The sequence below is a fragment of the Podarcis pityusensis genome (genome assembly GCF_964106645.2).
Source record: "Podarcis pityusensis genome assembly, chromosome: 4".
NCBI classification, from domain to species: Eukaryota; Metazoa; Chordata; class Lepidosauria; order Squamata; family Lacertidae; genus Podarcis; species Podarcis pityusensis.
This window is the reverse complement of record NC_138027.1, coordinates 71,787,303-71,806,324: the sequence shown is the minus strand read 5'-3', so window position 1 is coordinate 71,806,324 and position 19,022 is coordinate 71,787,303. Positions and strand designations below refer to the sequence as shown.

Sequence of the window (19,022 nt, the reverse complement as noted above, 5' to 3'; positions counted from 1 at the left end):
CCCCAGTCAGAATGGCCAGTACTCAGAGATGATGGGGTTGTAGTCTAGCCGCATCTGAAGGACAAATTCCCCATACCTATTTTTACTAAGACAGCACCTCTGATCTAAGCATGTGCAGTCTGTGTTATTATATTAGCTAGATGTAACCTGCCAGAAGAGGTTCAAGCATCCTCACTTGATAAGATGTCTGGCTTGTGTGAAGCATCCCTCACAGATCTAACACTACAGTGGTACCTCGGGTTAAGTACTTAATTCGTTCCGGAGGTCCGTTCTTAACCTGAAACTGTTCTTAACCTGAAGCACCACTTTAGCTAATGGGGCCTCCTGCTGCTGCCGGAGCACGATTTCTGTTCTCACCCTGAAGCAAAGTTCTTAACCGAGGTAATATTTCTGGGTTAGCGGAGTCTGTAACCTGAAGCGTATGTAACCTGAGGTACCACTGTACTAGGCTGTCTCAAAGGGTTGTGTCAACTAAAGGGAGTGGGTCAGTGTAGACCCACTGAAATAATTGGCCCTAAGTTAGCCATGTCCATTCGTTTCGATGGGTCTGTCGGCTACAACATATATAAGGCTGGCCTGCCCTCACAACATCCACAGCGCAATGGCTTATCATATGTATTGCATTTATATCTTGCATTTCTGACAACCAGCTGAAGATCGCGCACGTGGTTCTCTCCTCCCAAGTTTATCATCAGGCCAATATTTCAGGCTGCGCATGTGAACTCTGGAGATAAGGGCGGATTTAAACCCGAGCCTCTCCGAAAGCCAACGGCGGGATCTCCCAGCCATCCCTTCAGCCACATGCGGACACAAGATGACCCCGTTGGCCTGCCCACCTCAGCCCTGCCAAACTCTCCGTTTAGCCAAATCTGTAGCCAAATCCGGGCCTCTTCTGCTGTGATCTGAGCAGCAGGCCTGCGATTCCACACACCGCTCCCTTCGCAGATGGAAGAAAGCCCAGCTGCGCCACACCCGAGCCGGCGGCTGCCCGCGGGTTTCCTATTACTTCGGGGCATGACTCAACGCTGGTATCTTCTCCTGGCCACCGGGGTAGGCGGTGCTCTCCCTCGCCTCTCCTTCCATTGGCTGCCGGAGCTCGGCGCTCACTCCGCATTGGTCGCCCTTCTCTTCGGGGGCGGGTCTCCGAGCGAGCGCCGCTCCGAGTCCCCTTTTTGGCTGCGGGGCTGCAAGTTGCGGGACGCTTGTTTTGCAGCTGAAGCGGAGAGGGCGAGGCGGGAGCTCGCGGGAAACGGGGTCGCTCGCGCCATCCTCTGAGGGGAGGGGGGAAACAAGGAAAGGACCCGAGCAGGGAGTGGGAGCGCCGCGAAGTTCGCCTCAAGTCTCGGCGGGCGGCGGCGGGACCATGACGAGACTCGCCCTCCTGGTGCCTTTCGCCGCGCTGGTGCTGCTGGCGGGACGCGGCCGAGGTAAGGAGCGCTGCTCGGCCCTTTCCCCCTCGCGCGCCTCTAGTCTTCGACGCGGGGCGCTGCCCGTCCCTCTCTCCCCCAGCTCGAACAAAGGCTCCGGGAGAGCGGCAGGAAAAGGGGAGCAGCAGCAGCCGCGCCCCGACGGGAGGCGCCGAAGGGACGCCCACCCCTGCCCGCCGCAGCGCCGCTCCCCGCCGCCTTTGTGCTGCCAGCCTCGAGGAGCGGGCGAAGGGAAGCCCCTCTGCACATCCTCGAAGACATCCTCTTCTTCGAAGGCTCGGCTTCCCAAAAGAGTCCCCGGCTCAGATGCAGGGCTTTTTTTCTGGGGGTACGCATACCCCTAAAATTTTTGTGGGTTTTTTGTCCTTTTGTCCATTTACCGCATTTATTTTTCCCGATTTGAACTATAAAATGGTGGTTTTCTGGAGTCCAAATGAGACTACCCCTAAACATTTTTTTCCAGAAAAAAAATCACTGCTCAAATGGATCCTAGAAGGATTTTTTTTTGGGGGGGGGAGAGTGGGAATCGCAACGGGGTGACAGGCGTTTGACCCAAATTGGGCTGTAAGCAAGTTGTTTTTGTTGTGTATTTAGGGACACCCTGCCTTTTCCCCTGATAGGGACACAAGGCAGATAAAATAAGAACAACTGAAAACATAGTGGGCGATAATAATAATAAAAACCCAATTAAACATTAGAGTCTGGGGCACACTTGCAAGAAGAATATGCTGATGGTTTATCTTTAGGCCACATGGTCAGGATCACACCCACAGGGATGCCAGGTTGAATAAAATATTGGGGGGGGGGAGGTAAACCCCGCCCCGCCCAATCAATCACATGGTGGGGCACACCCACACCATTTGAATGGCAGTGCCCATCAACTTGGGGGGGCCTGGCCCCCTCAAGTATGGGGGCAGCCCATGGACATAGCCAAGGGGGGTCAGGGAGGGGCAGCTGCCCCCCAAAATCAATAGAAATAAAAATATATAGCTAACTGAAGTTCTCCCCGCCACGCAATAGGCCTACTCCCCGCAACAAAGGTCTATCCCCCCCAACAAAAATCCTGGCTACACCTTGGCCCCTAGGAGTTGGCTCCTGTGGTACCCAGGTGTTGTCCCAATATTGTAGAATTATTCTCCCACTTCACCGCTTAAGCTAGCTCTGAAAGGAGAAGGAATTCTGCCTGCATCTTGTCTACATTCAAAAGAGATGTCACTGTTAAGATCTTAGATAAGTATGTGTTTTCTGGCTTCACTTCCCTGTTAGACATGCCCACAGGTCTTTGTATGGAGCCTTTCCCCAGTTGTTTAAGGACCTGGTACTATAAACTTGGTAGTGCCTATTCTGATGCAGAGCGAACGGTGCTGAGTAAGGTGGCTGAGTGGGAACTTAGGGTAAAGTGTGAACTGGAGGGTATTTGTGGAAATTCATTCTTCCTGTTGGCTGGTCGTGCCAGACTCTCGTTTATTTATTTGCCACTGAATTAACATCCTAAACAAATAGGAAGGTAGCCTTGAAATCTATTATACTTTTATGGGGTAGGCTTAACTGCAACCTAATATTCTTTGGACTTGTATATTTTCACTGGGGGAAAGGCAATATAGAGTGCAGCCCTATATAGGTTTACTTAGGGGGAAGTCTCACTGAGTTTAGGGGGCCTTTCTCCATAATAGGTGCATTTAGGATTGCAACCTATGTCTGCTTTTGGCTTAGCTATGTTGTTGTTGAATAGTGACAGGGGTACTGAAGGAGGATTTTCCATGGCTTTGGAATAACCATTCCACGAGTATAGAAAATGCAGTATTATTAGCAGACTATTAACATACAACGGGTCCAGTTAAGGCAGGCTTCCTCAACCTCAGCCCTCCAGATGTTTTGAGACTAAAATTCCCATCATCCCTGACCACTGATCGTGCTAGCTAGGGATCATGGGAGTTGTCGGCCAAAAACATCTGGAGGGCTGAGGTTGAGGAAGCCTGAGTTATGGACTAACTGTGACTGCTAGTCACATTATTTGAGCTGACTTCTTTGGAAGATATTTATTATGAGGATGGGAATTGCCCTTTATGTGATTCAATAATTGGGAGGGGGTGCACATGATGCTAGAATTCCATCCTCCTGTGACATCTGGGGACACCCTGCCCCCCGGAATCATCACAGTTTTTGGAAAAAACATGTGCACACCCATAGGTGAAGGATGCATACAGCTGTTTTGGTCTTGTATGTGGTGGAGTATGTGGTGGAGTTTTAAGTATGACAATATATTCACACTTAAGTGGTAATCTTTGTCTGAAGCAGCCCTGATGTACTGGAAGAACAAAATTATCTTCTCTACAGCATATTATTCTATCATCATTGTCATCATCATCATTATTTTTAAAAAACCATTTGTAACAGGACTTTCTTCCTTGGAGATCAGAGCATTGGTTATTGCTCAGGCTGCACATGATATTTTTCTTTCTTTTTATCTAAAGTAGTCTCTCAAGCTGCAATGCCCTGTGGGAGAGGGGGGAACATTTTACCCTTTCCATTCTACTGCTTTTGCACATCTGCAAATTGTCTTAGAGCTGTGTTTAGCTTCATTTATTCTGTCCCCCCCCCCATGAACTACAAGCAGCTATGTGTGGACAATAGCATAGTTAGTGGTCTGCACCGGGAGTAGGGGGGCTGTAGGGTGTCATGGCAGTGGAAGACAGGAGTGCCTGGCGTGCTCTGGTCCATGTCCGACACAAAGAGTCGGACATGACTAAACGACTAAACAATAACAAAGGGTGTCACGGGGGTCTATAGGGCAGCACGGGAGCGTGGCATGGGAGCTGCTGTACCTGGGGGTAGGGGTGGGATTCTGTGCCTCAGGGGAGCTTGCAGGTAGCACAGCAGTTCCTGGGCATTTCGGGTGCTGCAGGGGGAGGTGGAACCACTTCCCATCCCTGAAATCAGTGACTGCCCTAAACAAACTCAGCAACTGTGGTCTGCCCCAGGCGCCGGAGGGGGTTGCTGCACCACGCTGTGTGTGTGGAGGTGAAAAAGGCATCAGAGAGCAAAGGGTTAAAATGTTCTATCACATGCCTCCTCCTCTTTGCATCATGTTCAGTTTGTCTCTTAGCCTTAGAACAACCCACTGAGTTAGGTTAGTCTAAAATATTCTACTGACTTGACCAAAAGCACTCCTTGAACATTGCAGCTGAGCAATGTTGAAGTTGAACGTATAACAAGTTGAGCAGTGCAGTTGTTTTGCTCTAATTGCATTAAGTTTAACCAGACAGGGAAATAGCTTTCCTTGAATGCCTTTCCATTTTGGAATTCTGGCCCAGATAAATTCCCATTTTAGGCAGCGCAGCTAGTTACACAACTTTTTGACTACAGCATAGTTCTCTGTGACAGGACCAAGTTTTAAAAATGCATTTACTTTTTGTTAGGAGAACATAGGGAATCCTTACTCTATTAGAGACCTTAAAAAAAGTTTAATACCATAGTTTATTATCCACCACCTAAACAAGTTTATTTGGACATAAATCTAGATTTCAATGATACCTGTATCTGGGTAATATGCTTGGGATGGCTGCCTTGAACTTTACAGTCTTTCTCGGCCCAAACCATTCATCTTCCTGCTCCTAAGGTGAGCATTATAGTTTTCCAATAAACAATTTTAGAACTGACTTGCATACATGTAAGTACTGTACTTGGATCCAACTTCTGTGTGACATGTACCACTCTGAGCAAACCACCTCACTGGAAATGTTATGACTGTTCACTTATGTTAGGCATATCAATCATTTCCTTACCAACTATCAAACAACAGAGTCCTACAGTAGCATGTAGGTTGGCAGGGAAGTAATCTGTACACATAACATTTTGCAATTAAATGTTTTCTCACTTCTCCTTGCAACAATGGGCAAGTATAAATTAATATTTGTCAGCTGGTAACCTGCCAGTGCATGTGCATGCTGCATAAGCACAGGCAAGATGCAGCACTTCCTCTGGGTACTTAGAGAGACTTTTTGTGTTATTCATGAGACTACAGTATGACAAGTGAAACATGGGGGAATAGAGAGCAGCTGTTGTGCGAGTTGTCATAGATGGTTGTCTATTGCTTCTGTAGGCAAAATCCTCAATTAGGAGTGAGACCAAGCTATAAAATGCAATGATGAATGGGAGCAGTTAGGAACATAGAAAGCATGCCTTCTACTGTGTCAGAGCTCTAGTCCATCTATCTATTGCCTATGCCTACACCAGTGGTGGGGAATTTTCTCAGCCCAAGGACTTCATACCCTCGTGGCAGCCTTCTCGGGGCTGCATGCCAGCAGTGGCCAGGAGCAGAGGCAAAATGGCAGAGCAATGGAGATGACTCTTGTCTTCGTACAGTAGGGTGTATTCCAGCCACACAATGCCTGGGTTTTGCACACACTTCTCCATTCAGTCCAGCAAGAGGCATTGGTTCAAGGACTCATTTCAGCCAGGCAAAAGCACTTGAAATGGACAACAAGCATGGCTGCTGGGGGCTGGCCTGGGGAGAGTCCTGAGAGCTGGAGAGAGGCTTGGGGAGTTGCATTTAGTCCCCACGCATGAGGTTCCCCCATCCCTGGCCTACACTGACCCACAATGGCTCACCCAAGTTTTCAGAATGGGGACATTTCCAACCATGCCTGGAAGCTCCAAGGATTGAACTTGAAACCTTCTGCCTGCAGAGTTTGTTCTGCCACTGAGTTGTGGCCCCACGTCACAGAATTACTGTGTGAGCTGCTTGTCCTAGCAGAGGTTGCCTTACCATTTAGCTATTGCCCACCTGGTTATGCATCAGGTTCCAGTTATGTTAGCAAGTGGGAATCTTATTGGTGCAGGGATGTTTAAAACAGGACAGCTTAGCAGAAATATTAGCATTATTGTATTTTATGTTTATTGTTCTGGGGATAAAAGAAGAGGAGCAGGGTATAAATATGTTAGTACTGAACTGGCATCCTGCCCACCTAGCAGTTCGAAAGCACGTCAAAGTGTCAGTAGATAAATAGGTACCACTCTGGCGGGAAGGTAAATGGCGTTTCCGTGCGCTGCTCTGGTTTGCCAGAAGCGGCTTAGTCATGCTGGCCACATGACCCGGAAGCTGTACGCCAGCTCCCTTGGCCAGTAAAGCAAGATGAGCGCCGCAACCCCAGAGTCGTTCACGACTGGACCTAACAGTCAGGGGTCCCTTTACCATTACCTTTTTACTGAACTGGCAACATGCAATAATATGTATTGTAGGAAAAATCCTAAAAATACAGCAATTAAATTAATCCAGCCGCCTGTCCATAGTACAGGTAAATGAAAGCATAAATGCAGGTATTGTAAGCTCACAAGGCAAGAGCAGTGCATTAGCTGCTTTAAGTATAGGGTCTTTCCCCTACAAAACTGCTGTCAAAAGAACAAAAAGGAGAAACAGCATCTTTGTTGGAAGACAAGCTGTTAGGCAATTCATTCCAGATGTTTGTTTTCCTCAACCCTTATTGAATAAACCTTGAACTTTTGCCAGCAGCTTTGTGTTTACTGGGTATGTTTATCCTGTGGATTGCAAATGGTCCACCTGCTCTCTCCTCATTCCTTTCCCCCACTTGTGCAAGGAATATAGCCCATTTCCGGGGGGGGGGGGGGAAGGAAGCAATGGATGATGGTGGCAGGTGAAAGAAAATAAAGAGAGAGGCATTCAGCACTGAACCGTACAGTCAACAATGAGCACAAGCTTCGCCTTAAGTGCTGTCTGCAGATATGCATTGGTGTTACCAGAATGAAACTATCACACTCCAGTGTGGGTAAGACTGCCATGTTAAAAGCCTGGGCATCATCTTAGGTGCTGTATCTTTCTGTGCATCTGGCTGAGGAGGGCACATGATGCAGCTGCCTTGGAGAAGCTAAGAAGGTCTGGATCTTGTCAGTACTTGGGAAACCTTGGCTTCCATGACGTCATGGAAGACAGGTGGCACTCACACAATGGAATAAGCATTGTAAAGATTAAAAAAACACCCAGTAAGATAGAATTGGAAACCTATTGCATTCTTAACTGATTGTAGTGATACAGTTACAGATTTGATTTAAAGATATTCTGTTGACTTGTGAAATAGCTGGGCCTCCGTTCTCCTTCCATGACTGGAAGCATCTTCCATTAACAGAAGTGAAACTATTGGATACATTCCTGTTAACTACAACATGGTGGTGTAGGTTTTCCTGAAAATAATTAGTGCAAATATGGATAATTTGTAGTGGAAAAATTGCTGATGCCCTAATACTGATCTAGTTAGCATGCTTGTTTTGCCCTTATTTGGTATACAAAGCCCAAAAGAGCTCCTTTGAAATGACCAAGTTTGCCTAATAATGCATCTGCAGTTGGCATCCATTCTTTGTTACCAATTAACTCGAGAGATCTGTAGGGTGGCAACACAAGAATGGGCCTTCTCTGCAGTGGCTCCCCCATCTGTGGAATGCTCTCCCCAGGGAAGTTTGCCTGGCGCCTTCATTATACACTTTTAGGGGCCAGGCAAGAACGTTCCTTTTTAACCACGCCTTTGGTTGATTTGGACATCCTATGCCCTTTTAAAATGTGGAGGTTTTTTTGGAAGGTGGGTTATTAGGTTGTTGATTTTATTTTGATTATGTATTTTGTGGTTTTATATTCTGATTTTGTTCTGTGAACCACCCTGAGACCTTCGGGTATAGGGTGGTATATAAATTTAGTAAATAAATAAAACTTTTGCAATGGACATCTTTCTGCAGAAAATTTTGCACTCCCATCACTATTACTAAATTATTGGAGTATAAATATAGACTATGGGGAAATTGGAAAAAAACTATAGGCTGAAGGTAGTCATTTGAGACAGCGTTATTCCCCTTCCATGCGAAAGTATGTATTCCATCATGAGTCTCAGTGAGACGAGGGAAATCCCAAATCATGTTGTCAAGGTCTTGGCTGCAATCAATTTTGGGTAGTATTCCTACAGATGAATAAGTCAAATCAGTCTGGCATGCCTCATGGCCTTCATTTTTTTGTGGGAGGTGCAAGTGTTAATTTATGAAAGTTTAGCCTTGCATTAAAGTATCAGAAAAGTCTTAAGGATAGGATTCTTGAACAGCTAACTGTATTCCAAAATAAGTACTGTGCTCTTAACCCAGTCACAACAGTGCATTTAGAAATGGTTCAGTGATCAGTGCTCATGGTGCTGTGTTTCTGATTTGCCACTGTGCGAACAGAATGTTAGATAAGATGGACCTTGGTTATGTTCCAGTGGGGCTCTTACATTTTACACTATGTTATGTTAGAAGCTAGTTTCTATAGGACTCAGTATACCTCCTCCTTTTGTGTCAACTGCATCAGCTGCCTGTACCTTTCTGTGTGCAATTCAAAGTGTTGGTTCTGACATATAAAAAGCCTTACATGGCTTTTAAAGACTAGGTTACCTGCCAGGTGCCCTTCTCCATAGAATCCTGCCTGAGAATTGATTTTCCATGGCGGGCCTTTTTGGTGGTGCCCTCTCCTCTTTTGGAGTACGCTTCTTTGGGTGATCTGGGCTGCTCCCTTACTGCTTATGTCTAGCCAAGGCAGTTAAACATTCTTAGGAGGAAGGGAGATGTACAAACTATTTAAAATAAGTTCATAGCTGACAGACTGTGGCATTGGCACTTCTAACTTTGGAAAAGCTAACCTAAGGGCCAGAAGGCTACCTGCTGTTCACAGTTCAAAGCAGTGATTCCCCCCCCCCAACACCACTCCCCACACAAAGAGACTCTTAAGTTGTGCAAACACTTCTGTCAGTTGTACTTACTGACCCTTTTAGTCACTTTTGCTAATTGCAATCTCTTTCCTAACACTGGCAACAGACAACAAGAGTGCAAGAAGCTGTCTTATACTGAGTCAGATCATTGGTTCATCTAGTTCATATTGTCTGCTAGTTCATAAAAAATATTCCATATGGTATGTGTTACATTGCACATTTCTTTTTACCCTCCATCAAATAGTTGAATTTCAGACATTTCAAGAGACCGGCATTTCATTTCCCATTGAGCAACTCACGGAACTTCTACTTTCTTCTGATATTGGGCAGTCATTGTTTGAGTTTAAACAAATGATTGTCATCTATATTTTGAGATGGAGAGCAGCCATTTATACTTAGATGTTAGATTCACTTGAAAGTACAGCATTCCTTCTGCATATATCTAATATAAAGTTTGTCTTACAGCTGAGCTAGTAAGTATTCTTTACCTCTATTGTCTGGGGCTGTAACTAAGGTAATGGCTCTGTCTTCAGCCATTATATCAGCTGAGCTAATGGTTACCTAGAGATGTGGCAGGAGGGGAGAAATGGGTTAATGGACTGTGTTGATTAATATGCTGATCAAAACAGGACAACCCCAAAATACCTGGGGTAAATTTTCACTGACTAGTGTTACTGCCTTATTGGGAAAAGAACCTGATCATTGGAAAGGGGACACATTAAGTTAATCATGCTTCCCCCCCAAAAAAGGTACTTTTAGTACTGGGCACTGCTATTTTTATTTTTTCCACAAAAAACAACATGAGGCCCCAATCTGGATCAGGCCAGTGTGAACAAGGGATTAAATGTTTCACCCCCACATTCACCACCCCTCACCCTCTGCGGTAAAAGTGCACTATCAGCATGCCAAAGGGGGAGTGATTTCTGGTGAAAAGGGGATATGTTTTCATGATCCCAACCCAGAAGGTGGTCTTGCAGAGCGACTTGCTGTGTGTATGTATGTGTGGAAAGTTAAGCATTTGCCCCAGCTGGGCTCCTCCTTTAAAAAAGGCCTGAAAGGCAGTGATTCAAACTGCTGAAAGATACAGTAGAATGAAGTAACACAGATTAGTTTAGTGATTTGGTGGATGGGAAGGAGCCTAGTGTAGACCCAAAAGCAGCTGGCAGCATGGTAACTTGTTAAAAACAGGGAAAGTGAAGTAGCAGAGGCATGGGATTTCAGATTCGCAGGAAAGCATGTAGATGCAGTTGGAGTTGTAGTACTTGAATCTATGAAAAAGCTTTGTCTCCTAAGCTTGGCAATTCCTAACTTAAGGCTATTTGGACAGTACATTTTTGATCCCTTGCATCTTAAAAAGGGCTTTGAGATAACTTTTTCCTTGGACAGAAAATTAGTACAACAGCAGCTTTTTAGCTTGGAGCAGTGTGCTGATAGAAGCGGTCTGTGTGGTGCACACTTTCTTGAATCTGCAGTGCAGCATCGACTCTTCCCAACTTCATGGTATGTTGCTGCAGAGCTAATTATAAAGGGCTGCTTGGCAGCGTGTGTAAACATCCTGCCAGGGTTTTTGCCTCATTGGGTAGCCCACAGATTTCTGTGTAGCACGAGATGACTCATGCTGTTGCAAGCTGTCAGTTATTCTCATATGAGTCATGCTTGTATGCCAGTCCCTCTGCTTTAAAGGTGTCCAAATGTCCAGATCTTTCTATTGAGCTGTTTTGCAGAGGTGATATGGCAAAGGCATTCCAGTCTGTTACTCATTAGCGGGGAGGGTGTCCCCCACTTCATCGTTCTGAAATCCCATACCCAGTGGTTTTGGTGTGCCTCTGTTGCTAAATGGATTGCAGATGACAAATGAAACTCAGAGAAAATTGCAACAACAAAAATGATCAAAATGCAAGGGGGCAGGAGGGAGAGGTTAAATATTACCCCCCTCCAGTCATTTGAAATTGATGTTTGATTTTGCTTGTTGAAAAGGTAAAAGGTGGCACAATGTTTTCATTGGTGTTAATCTCACTGGGCTGGATCCTGACTCTTCTCCGTGGGTATAAGGGATCCTTCTGTGAACACAACTATCCTGATTTTTAGAAGTTCTTTCAATTTTTTAAGAAAAGTTGGGAACCATGTTATTTTTAATTGAATGGTGTTGAGCTGTTTAGGCATACTTTATAGTCGTTTAGCAAGCTATATCTGCCAATATCAGAACAGAACTCTCATCCCACCCAGCACTTTCCTTACTGATAAATCTCTATTTGTAACTGGACAGGAAATAAGTTACCGTATGTGTTTTTAAACATTAGTTTTGAGTTGGAGAAAACCCACCGAAAACAAGGCACCTTATCAACATACTAATGGTTTTTCACACATACCTGCACCCTAATTGGCTGTCTATGGCTGAGAATAAAAATTGATAATGTGTTCATCCAACCACTGTACTGATTCCTGCTGCTTTCATCAGCAGGCCTTCATATTATTTTATTTAATAGATTTATTAACTACTATTCAGAACACAATATTTTTGGACACCAGCTTACAGCCATTTAAAACAATGGTTTAAAACAATCACTATCATAATAACAGCAATAAAAAACATTAATATGTCACAGCCAGTGATATCCATATAAGGCTAGAACAGAAGCTGCTGCCTTTTGGATCATCTCATTATTAGACTCTATTTCATTTTCCTTATGCGTGGTGGAATTGAACACTGGAAGTACTGGAAGGATTGAAAGACAACTTGCCCAGAAGTCATGTAGGGTGGACACATGTATCCTTTAAACACCAAGTTCAGGGCTTTGGGGAGAACACAATCCCTGAGCAGGTACGAGAAGACTGATGGCATCCTGCCTTAAAGAAAATTGTGGTCGCTCAGGTCACAAAGCATTAGCACCTGCTGTTCCAGCTTTGCAGGGTGATGTTGAGGGAGCATATCTATTGGGCTGCTATTGAGAACCTTCTGAAAACCCACACTTCTACCCAAGGGAAATAGACAAGTTTGGGGGTACAAGGGTACTGTTGACAGATGCCCAGGGATATGTGTTTGGCAAGCTTGTAATGCCTCTTCAATCATGTTAAGAAATGGAAGAATGGAAAAGTTAATTGGACAAGCTCTTGTGTTTTGTTATAATCACCCTGCAGTGACCATTTTTTCCTTAGACTGTTCTTTTGCATGTGGCAGAGCCTGCCAACCTTGGATTCATTTGCAGCCTGAAGATACTGTCATGGGCAACACACACCACAACTAAGCACACATTGCAGCCAGTTCTTCTGGCTACAACAAAATGCTTCTTTCAAGCTTAATTTCAGTGGAAGGGGACGGGGGGGGGGGGGCAACGAAAGCTGCTATGGGCACATATGTATACACAGATGCTACATTGGTGACCCCTTGTGTGTGACATAGGGCCTAACTATGCAACTAGATATAAACAATCTTAAGGAAACGGACTGAGGAGTCATCTAGTTTAGTGTTCTGTTTCTAGTGGGTGCTTCCAAGAAGCTTACAAGCAGGATATGAAAGGAAACCAGTACCTGGCATTTAGAGGTAAACTGCCTCTGGACACAGTCTTGGCCAATAGCCCTTTATAGGTCTACACCGTAGGGAAGACTCTTTATTACCATTGGTTTCATATATCATAAGCTTTGCAGTTTTGTTTTTGGGTTTACCATACAATTTATTGGCTGTCCTTCAGCACATCTGGCAAGATTAAACTGCCAGATATATTGGTGCTAACAAGGAAGGAGAAGATGAGAATTTGTATTCTGGTTCAGATACTTCAGGTGGTGCAGAATGTGGTGGCCAGACTGCTGGTGGGGGCATGTGGTTGACAACATGAAAAACCATTTGTATAACACCCACAGTGGCTGCTACCAAGACAGGTTTACGGTCTATGCATTATCAAGCCCCGAACAACTTAGGCCCATGTTAGGACCATCTGAAGCCTTGTATCCCAGCCAAATCACTAAGACCATCTGCAGGATCACCACTGGTTGTTCCCCAAGTGGGTGAGGTTAATCTAACAGTGACAGGAAACTGAGCCTGTGTAATGCTTTTCCAACAGAGACCTAGCAGTCACCTTTTGTTTTAACCTTTAAACATGTGCTGGAAAAAGTTCTATGTCACCAAGTTTGTGCAAGCAATTAAGAAACTATTGATGATCTCTGATTTTAAATATTTATGTTGTTTTTATTGTATGTATGTATGGCGGCTATGGGACGTGGGTAGTGCTGTGGTCTAAATCACAGAGCCTAGGGCCCGCAACGGGGTGAGCTCCCATTGCTCGGTCCCAGCTCCTGCCAACCTAGCAGTTCGAAAGCACGTCAAAGTGCAAGTAGATAAATAGGTACCACTCTGGCAGGAAGGTAAAACGGCGTTTCCGTGTGCTGCTCTGGTTCACCAGAAGTGGCTTAGTCATGCCTGCCACATGACTCGGAAGCTGTCTGCAGACAAACGCCGGCTCCCTTGGCCAGTAAAGCGAGATGAATGCCGTAACCCCAGAGTCTTCCGCTACTGGACTTATTTTTTCCTTTGACTAGAGGCATACAAATATATTTATAAATAAGCAAATATTTTAATTTTACAGGACAAGATTTTGACTTGGCAGATGCATTTGGCGGTAAGTTAATTACAACCTAGTGAAGTAAACTTAAGAATATTTAATGGGTTTTATAGTAACCATGATATTGTGATGTAGATTTTAGTCTAAATCAGATCTTAACCCTGTCTTAGCTTCAGATGCATCATGCTGCATTATCTCAGTTTGATGAATCAAGAGGGATAATGCTGATTTATAGAGCCCAATAATTTTAAACAAGGAGGATAATGTAGAATTGAGGGTAGGAGGGGGAGGAAATGTTAAATTACTTTAATGTAAAAATCTGCAGTGCCATGAGATTGAGCTGTGATTAACATACCAGCACAGCATTATATATTCAAGAGAGCTGGAAAACTAATTACCAGGGTGTACACTGGATTCAGATGGATTTGAGGCTGAACTAAATCTTATGGTCAGTGCACACCTCTACTCAGTTATGTGAGCCTAAGGGGCTTTAGACATGCTGGCACAGGGGCTGGGGGAGCAGTAGCCTCTTGCCCAACTGCTTTTGAAAGTGATGGGAATTGCAAATATAGTTTGGTATTCAACCCCCCACACCCAGGTGAAAACATTTATTCTGAGCTAGCACAAATCCCTTGTGGGAACCTAAGCAGCTCTTTCGGTTCACGCCCCCCCCCCCATGCACACCCACACCCACACAAGGGTGTGGTCTTTAAAGCTTGACCATGTGCACTGTCCAAAGTGAATTCCTACCTTCCATTCCCCACCCCCTGCTTTGGCGCAAACTTTGCTTTGCCTCCTACCCCCTTCGGATGACCGGTTTAGGGTTTGGCACAGCTCTACTTTACTCATTGTGCAAATGAGCAGCAAAGGCTCGCACCTTGTATCTGGTTTCTTTGTGTATTTTTAAAAATAATGAATATATGTTACCCACCCTTCGCAAAACATCCTGGGTGAGGTCTAGTAAGAATAAAAATGCAGTCAAGCAACTATCTTACCAGCAAAAATAAGTGCAGCCCTGTCCAGTTTGTGTGTGTGTGTGTGTGTGTGTGTGTGTGTGTGTGTAATGCTGAATCAGTCCTAGCAAGTGCCCCCTTTGGTAACTGGTCATTGAAGTTATACTAAGCCCTGTGTGTTTTTAATATGGCAGATCCTGAAGATGTAACACAGAAGCCGATTCCACCTAACAAAAAGCCAACACAAAGTGGGTATAAGAGTAATCAGAACATTGATTTTCTATTCCTATACAATTATTTTTCAGTGTGCGTGACTAGGTTTGGGTTATAAATGGCATTGTATGTCATGAGTTGTCATCCATCCATCTCAGGAAACAATGGAGGAGTGTGCTCTGATGAGTATAAGACAAGTAGATGCTAAATTTGCCTTAGTCCAATGTTTTGCTTTGTTTTTTTGCCCGATGTGTGAGTGAACTTTCCATAACACTGATAATTCATGCATATAGGGTCTAATAATGCAGCCCACTTCAGGCTAGGTATAGGGCAGGACAAACATCCAAATAATGCACCCTTGACTACATGTGTACATGAATGTGAACACGTGTCACCATCAAAGGTGTGATTTCCAAGATATTGGGCCTAGAGTCAGGTCATGCCATGGGGACATGGCCTTTCCAGACTATTTACAGAGGGGAAATTGCAGCAGAACACAGACTTCCATTTGGGTGAAAAATAAAAGCATTGGTTACAAAATTGAAAAGGGGTCAGTGGGTAAAGATATACGTGCAAATGCTGCTTGAACACCATCCTGCCTGGACCAACCACTCTTCTCAAGTAGTTCTTTGAACAGAGAGATAAAAACAGGCAATTACAATTGCTGTTGCCATATGTTACGGCAGATAAAGTGGGTGGGCTGCTAGGGAGATACTATGCTGTGCTGGAGCGCCCCCCCCCCCGGTGTGCTCCCTAAATCTGTTCTGAAAGTTCCTCCAACGCTTCAGAGCAAAATCAGGGACAGTGCAAGGTACATCTGGTGGGAAGTCTCATTGGGCTAGTTTTATTATTGGTGCTAGTGAAACTATTTTATTGAGTACCATCCTTTCTGCTTTAAAATATCAATCATTTTAACCTATAGTATTTCACTGGCAACCCCATGAGTGCCCAATTCAAATAGGGTTCTATGTGCATTGTGAAAACACCCGCCCCATGTGTGTCACTTACTGTTATCATTTTTAAAAAATCTAAATCGTTTTACCTGAAATATTTCATTTCTGGGAGAAAAATTACAACCGTGTTGTCTTCCCTGTTTAGGTGATGATGGCTTTAACTTGGCAGCTCTGTCCAGTTTGTGTGTGTGTGTGTACACATAAAATGCTGAATCACTAATCAGTCCTAGCAACTACCCCCTGGTAACTAGTCATTCAAGTGATATTAAGCCCTGTGTGTTTTTAATATGGCAGATCCTGAAGATGTAACACAGAAGCCGATTCCACCTAATAAAAAGCCAACACAAAGTGGGTATAAGAGTAATCAGAACATTGACTTGCTATTCCTATACATTTATTTTTCAGTGTACGTGACTAGGTTTGGGTTATAAATGGCATTGTGTGTCATGAGTTGTCATCCCTCCGTCTCAGGAAACAATGGAGGAGTGCGCTCTGCTGAGTACAAGACAAGTAGATGCCAAATTAGCTTTAGTCCAATGTTTTGTTTTGTTTTTTGCAGATATGCGAGTGAACTTTCCATAACACTGATAATTCATGCATATAGGGTCTAATAATGCAACCCACTTCAGGCTAGGTATAGGGCAGGACAAACATCCAAATAATTTATCCTTGACTACATGTGTACATGAATGTGAACACGTGTCACCATCAAAGGTGTGATTTCCAAGATATTGGGCCTAGAGTCAGGGCATGCCATGGGGACATAGCCTTGCCAGACCATTTACAGAGGGGAAAGCATGAGGTACTAATAACTGTTCCAAAGTTTCTCGTTGCGCAACAGAATGTGTTCCTCCCCCTCCTCCCCGTGTACTCCCTAAATCTGTTCTGGAAGTTCTCCCAACCCTTCAGAGCAAATTCGGGGACAGTGCAAGGTACATGCAGTGGGATATCTCATTGGGCTAGTTTTAATCTTTGTGCTAGTGAATCTACTTTATTGAGTACCATCCTTTCTGCTTTATAAAATATCAATTATTTTAACCTATAATATTTCATTGGCAACCCCTGACACTGACCATGAGTACCCAATTTAAATAGGGTTCTACATACATTGTGAAGCGCCCCCCCCCCCGGTGTGTGTGTCACTTACTATTATCAATAATAATAATAATAAAATCTAAATCGTTTTACTTGGAGTATTTCATTTCTGGGAGAAAGATTACAACTGTGTTGTCTTCCCTGTTTAGATGATGATGATGGCTTTAACTTGGAAGATGCCTTTGGTAAGTATTGTCTGCACTCCATGCAAGTCTAGTTTGTATGTTGCTTTTGAAGACAGTTGCAAATTCAAAGACAATAGCACGAGGATCTTTGGAAGGCCTTTGTACAAATAGCACTTCAGACCTCTGCAAACCTAAGGTTTTAAAGAGCAGTGTGAAGCTGTTTGCAAAAGGCTTTCAAACAGCCCTGTGTTGTGCTTTGAAGCAGCATCCGGAAAGATGCTGATGAGTGGAGATTTCAGTGCTGCTTTCTGCAGGGGTCTGAGCAGGATTTAAACTCAGCTTGTCAACTGTTGAGTGGCAGTTAAATCCTGCTGCTTTGGCTGCACACACCACTTGCCTGTGAGGAAGTGGCACTTGCAGCTAAATTGAACTCTTCCAGCTCCCTCAGCAGCTGATGTCACCCTCCCAGATAGGTAGGTGGCTGTGGTTTTGGGGGGAAAATGGCCTCGTGTGCCAAGACTGGCCCAAGAGCCAGAGCTTCCCTATCCCAGTTGAGCAGCATAAGCAAATATAATGGACAAAGCAGTATCCCAACTGTACAGTTGCATCAAACAGTTTACTTAAAATCGGCCAGAGAATTGCCTTTTCCATCTTCCGCAGATTTTAGGAAATGGTGCTGCAAGATAGTCTACAGTCACACTTTGCACACTATAAAAACCTTTGCCAGATGTTGCAAGAATGCTAGTCCCATCATCCCCGACCATTGGTCATGCTGGCTAGGGGTGATGGGAATTGCAGTCCAAAATACCTTGAGGCACCAATTTCAGGCATCTGACCCAGCACTACGGATGCTGTTTGTGTTTGCCTTTCCCTTGCTCTGTGTATGCATTCTTTAGTCACTGCGGGTAATCTGTACATCCCTCACCTGGATACATTTATAATTTGGGGGAGTTGGCAGGTGATATTCTTAGTGACTGCGGGGAAGTAATATGTATATTACAGTGGCTTATTGAGCTGCCTTTACTCCTGTACCAAAAGAAACCTGAGGGAAGAGAGGGGAGGTTATTTATCCTGCTTGGTCTGGAACAACTCCTCCCCAAGGAGCTTAGGGTCTTCTAAATAGTTCTCCCCATCCCCATTTTATTCTCACAACAATGCTGTGAGATACATTTTGCTGAGAGACAGGCCCAAGATCACCTAATCAGTTCCATGGCTGAGTGAAGATTTGAACCCTGGTTTCCCAGATCCTAATAGCCCTGTGCCAAACCCCTCCTTAAATTTGGATGGGTTTCTGAGGGTATGAAAGCTGCTGAACAAGAAAGTGATGGAATAACCTGAGAGCATGCCAGGATGTCATGTACACACAGCTGTGGTATTGGCTTTAAGCTAGATTCCAAGTTTTACCATTGTGGATGGGCTTGTCAAATACATAATTCTACCTAAGAAGCAAGGAAAATGGGATACCATTCCTACAAAATCAGACTATCAAGGTATTTTCTACTTCTCATATTTTGAAGTTTGTTATCTCTCTCTCTCTCTCTCTCTCTCTCTCTCTCTCTCTCTCTCTCTCTCTCTCTGTTAGTTGATGACCCCAAGAAGCCAGAACCACCAGCACCACCTCAGCCAAATCCTGGAAGTCATGGCAATACTGGTGGTAAGCTTCTCTAGAAATATTACTTCAGAGCGTAGCCTGACAGTATCAGTTATGGTCAGTAAACTAAAATCTAATATGAGATTAAAGAAGAGAGGTGATAACTTTCATCTGTGCTTCAGTGAATCTTCAGATCTTTATAGTTCACCATCTGCAAGATTTACAGCTCAGTGCTGATATAACACTGCTGATGGCTTACCCATAGCTAAGGGATATGGTGTGGGCTGCAGGCACATGCACTCTCTCTTTCCCCCTCTCATTCTCACTTTCTTCCTTTGTCAGCAATAATATAATGGAGCTTTATATCAGC

At 44.4% G+C, this 19,022-nt stretch overlaps 1 protein-coding gene across 3 annotated transcripts in view; it reads left to right on the top strand.

Annotated features, from left to right (window-relative positions):
- The first annotated feature begins 1,144 nt into the window (after positions 1-1,144).
- Positions 1,145-19,022, top strand: part of LOC308474871 (CD99 antigen-like) — a 31,648-nt gene continuing 13,770 nt past the window's right edge. The window contains exons 1-5 of one of the 3 annotated variants that reach the window (XM_081001460.1): positions 1,145-1,427; positions 13,747-13,779; positions 14,870-14,923; positions 17,086-17,121; positions 18,644-18,715. In XM_081001460.1, the coding sequence (XP_080857586.1) occupies positions 1,364-1,427; positions 13,747-13,779; positions 14,870-14,923; positions 17,086-17,121; positions 18,644-18,715 (259 nt within the window). In that variant the 5' untranslated portion in view covers positions 1,145-1,363. Of the gene's footprint in view, positions 1,428-13,746; positions 13,780-14,869; positions 14,924-16,074; positions 16,190-17,085; positions 17,122-18,643; positions 18,716-19,022 lie in introns of those variants that run through there. The other 2 variants (XM_081001461.1, XM_081001462.1) reach the window with 2 other exon arrangements.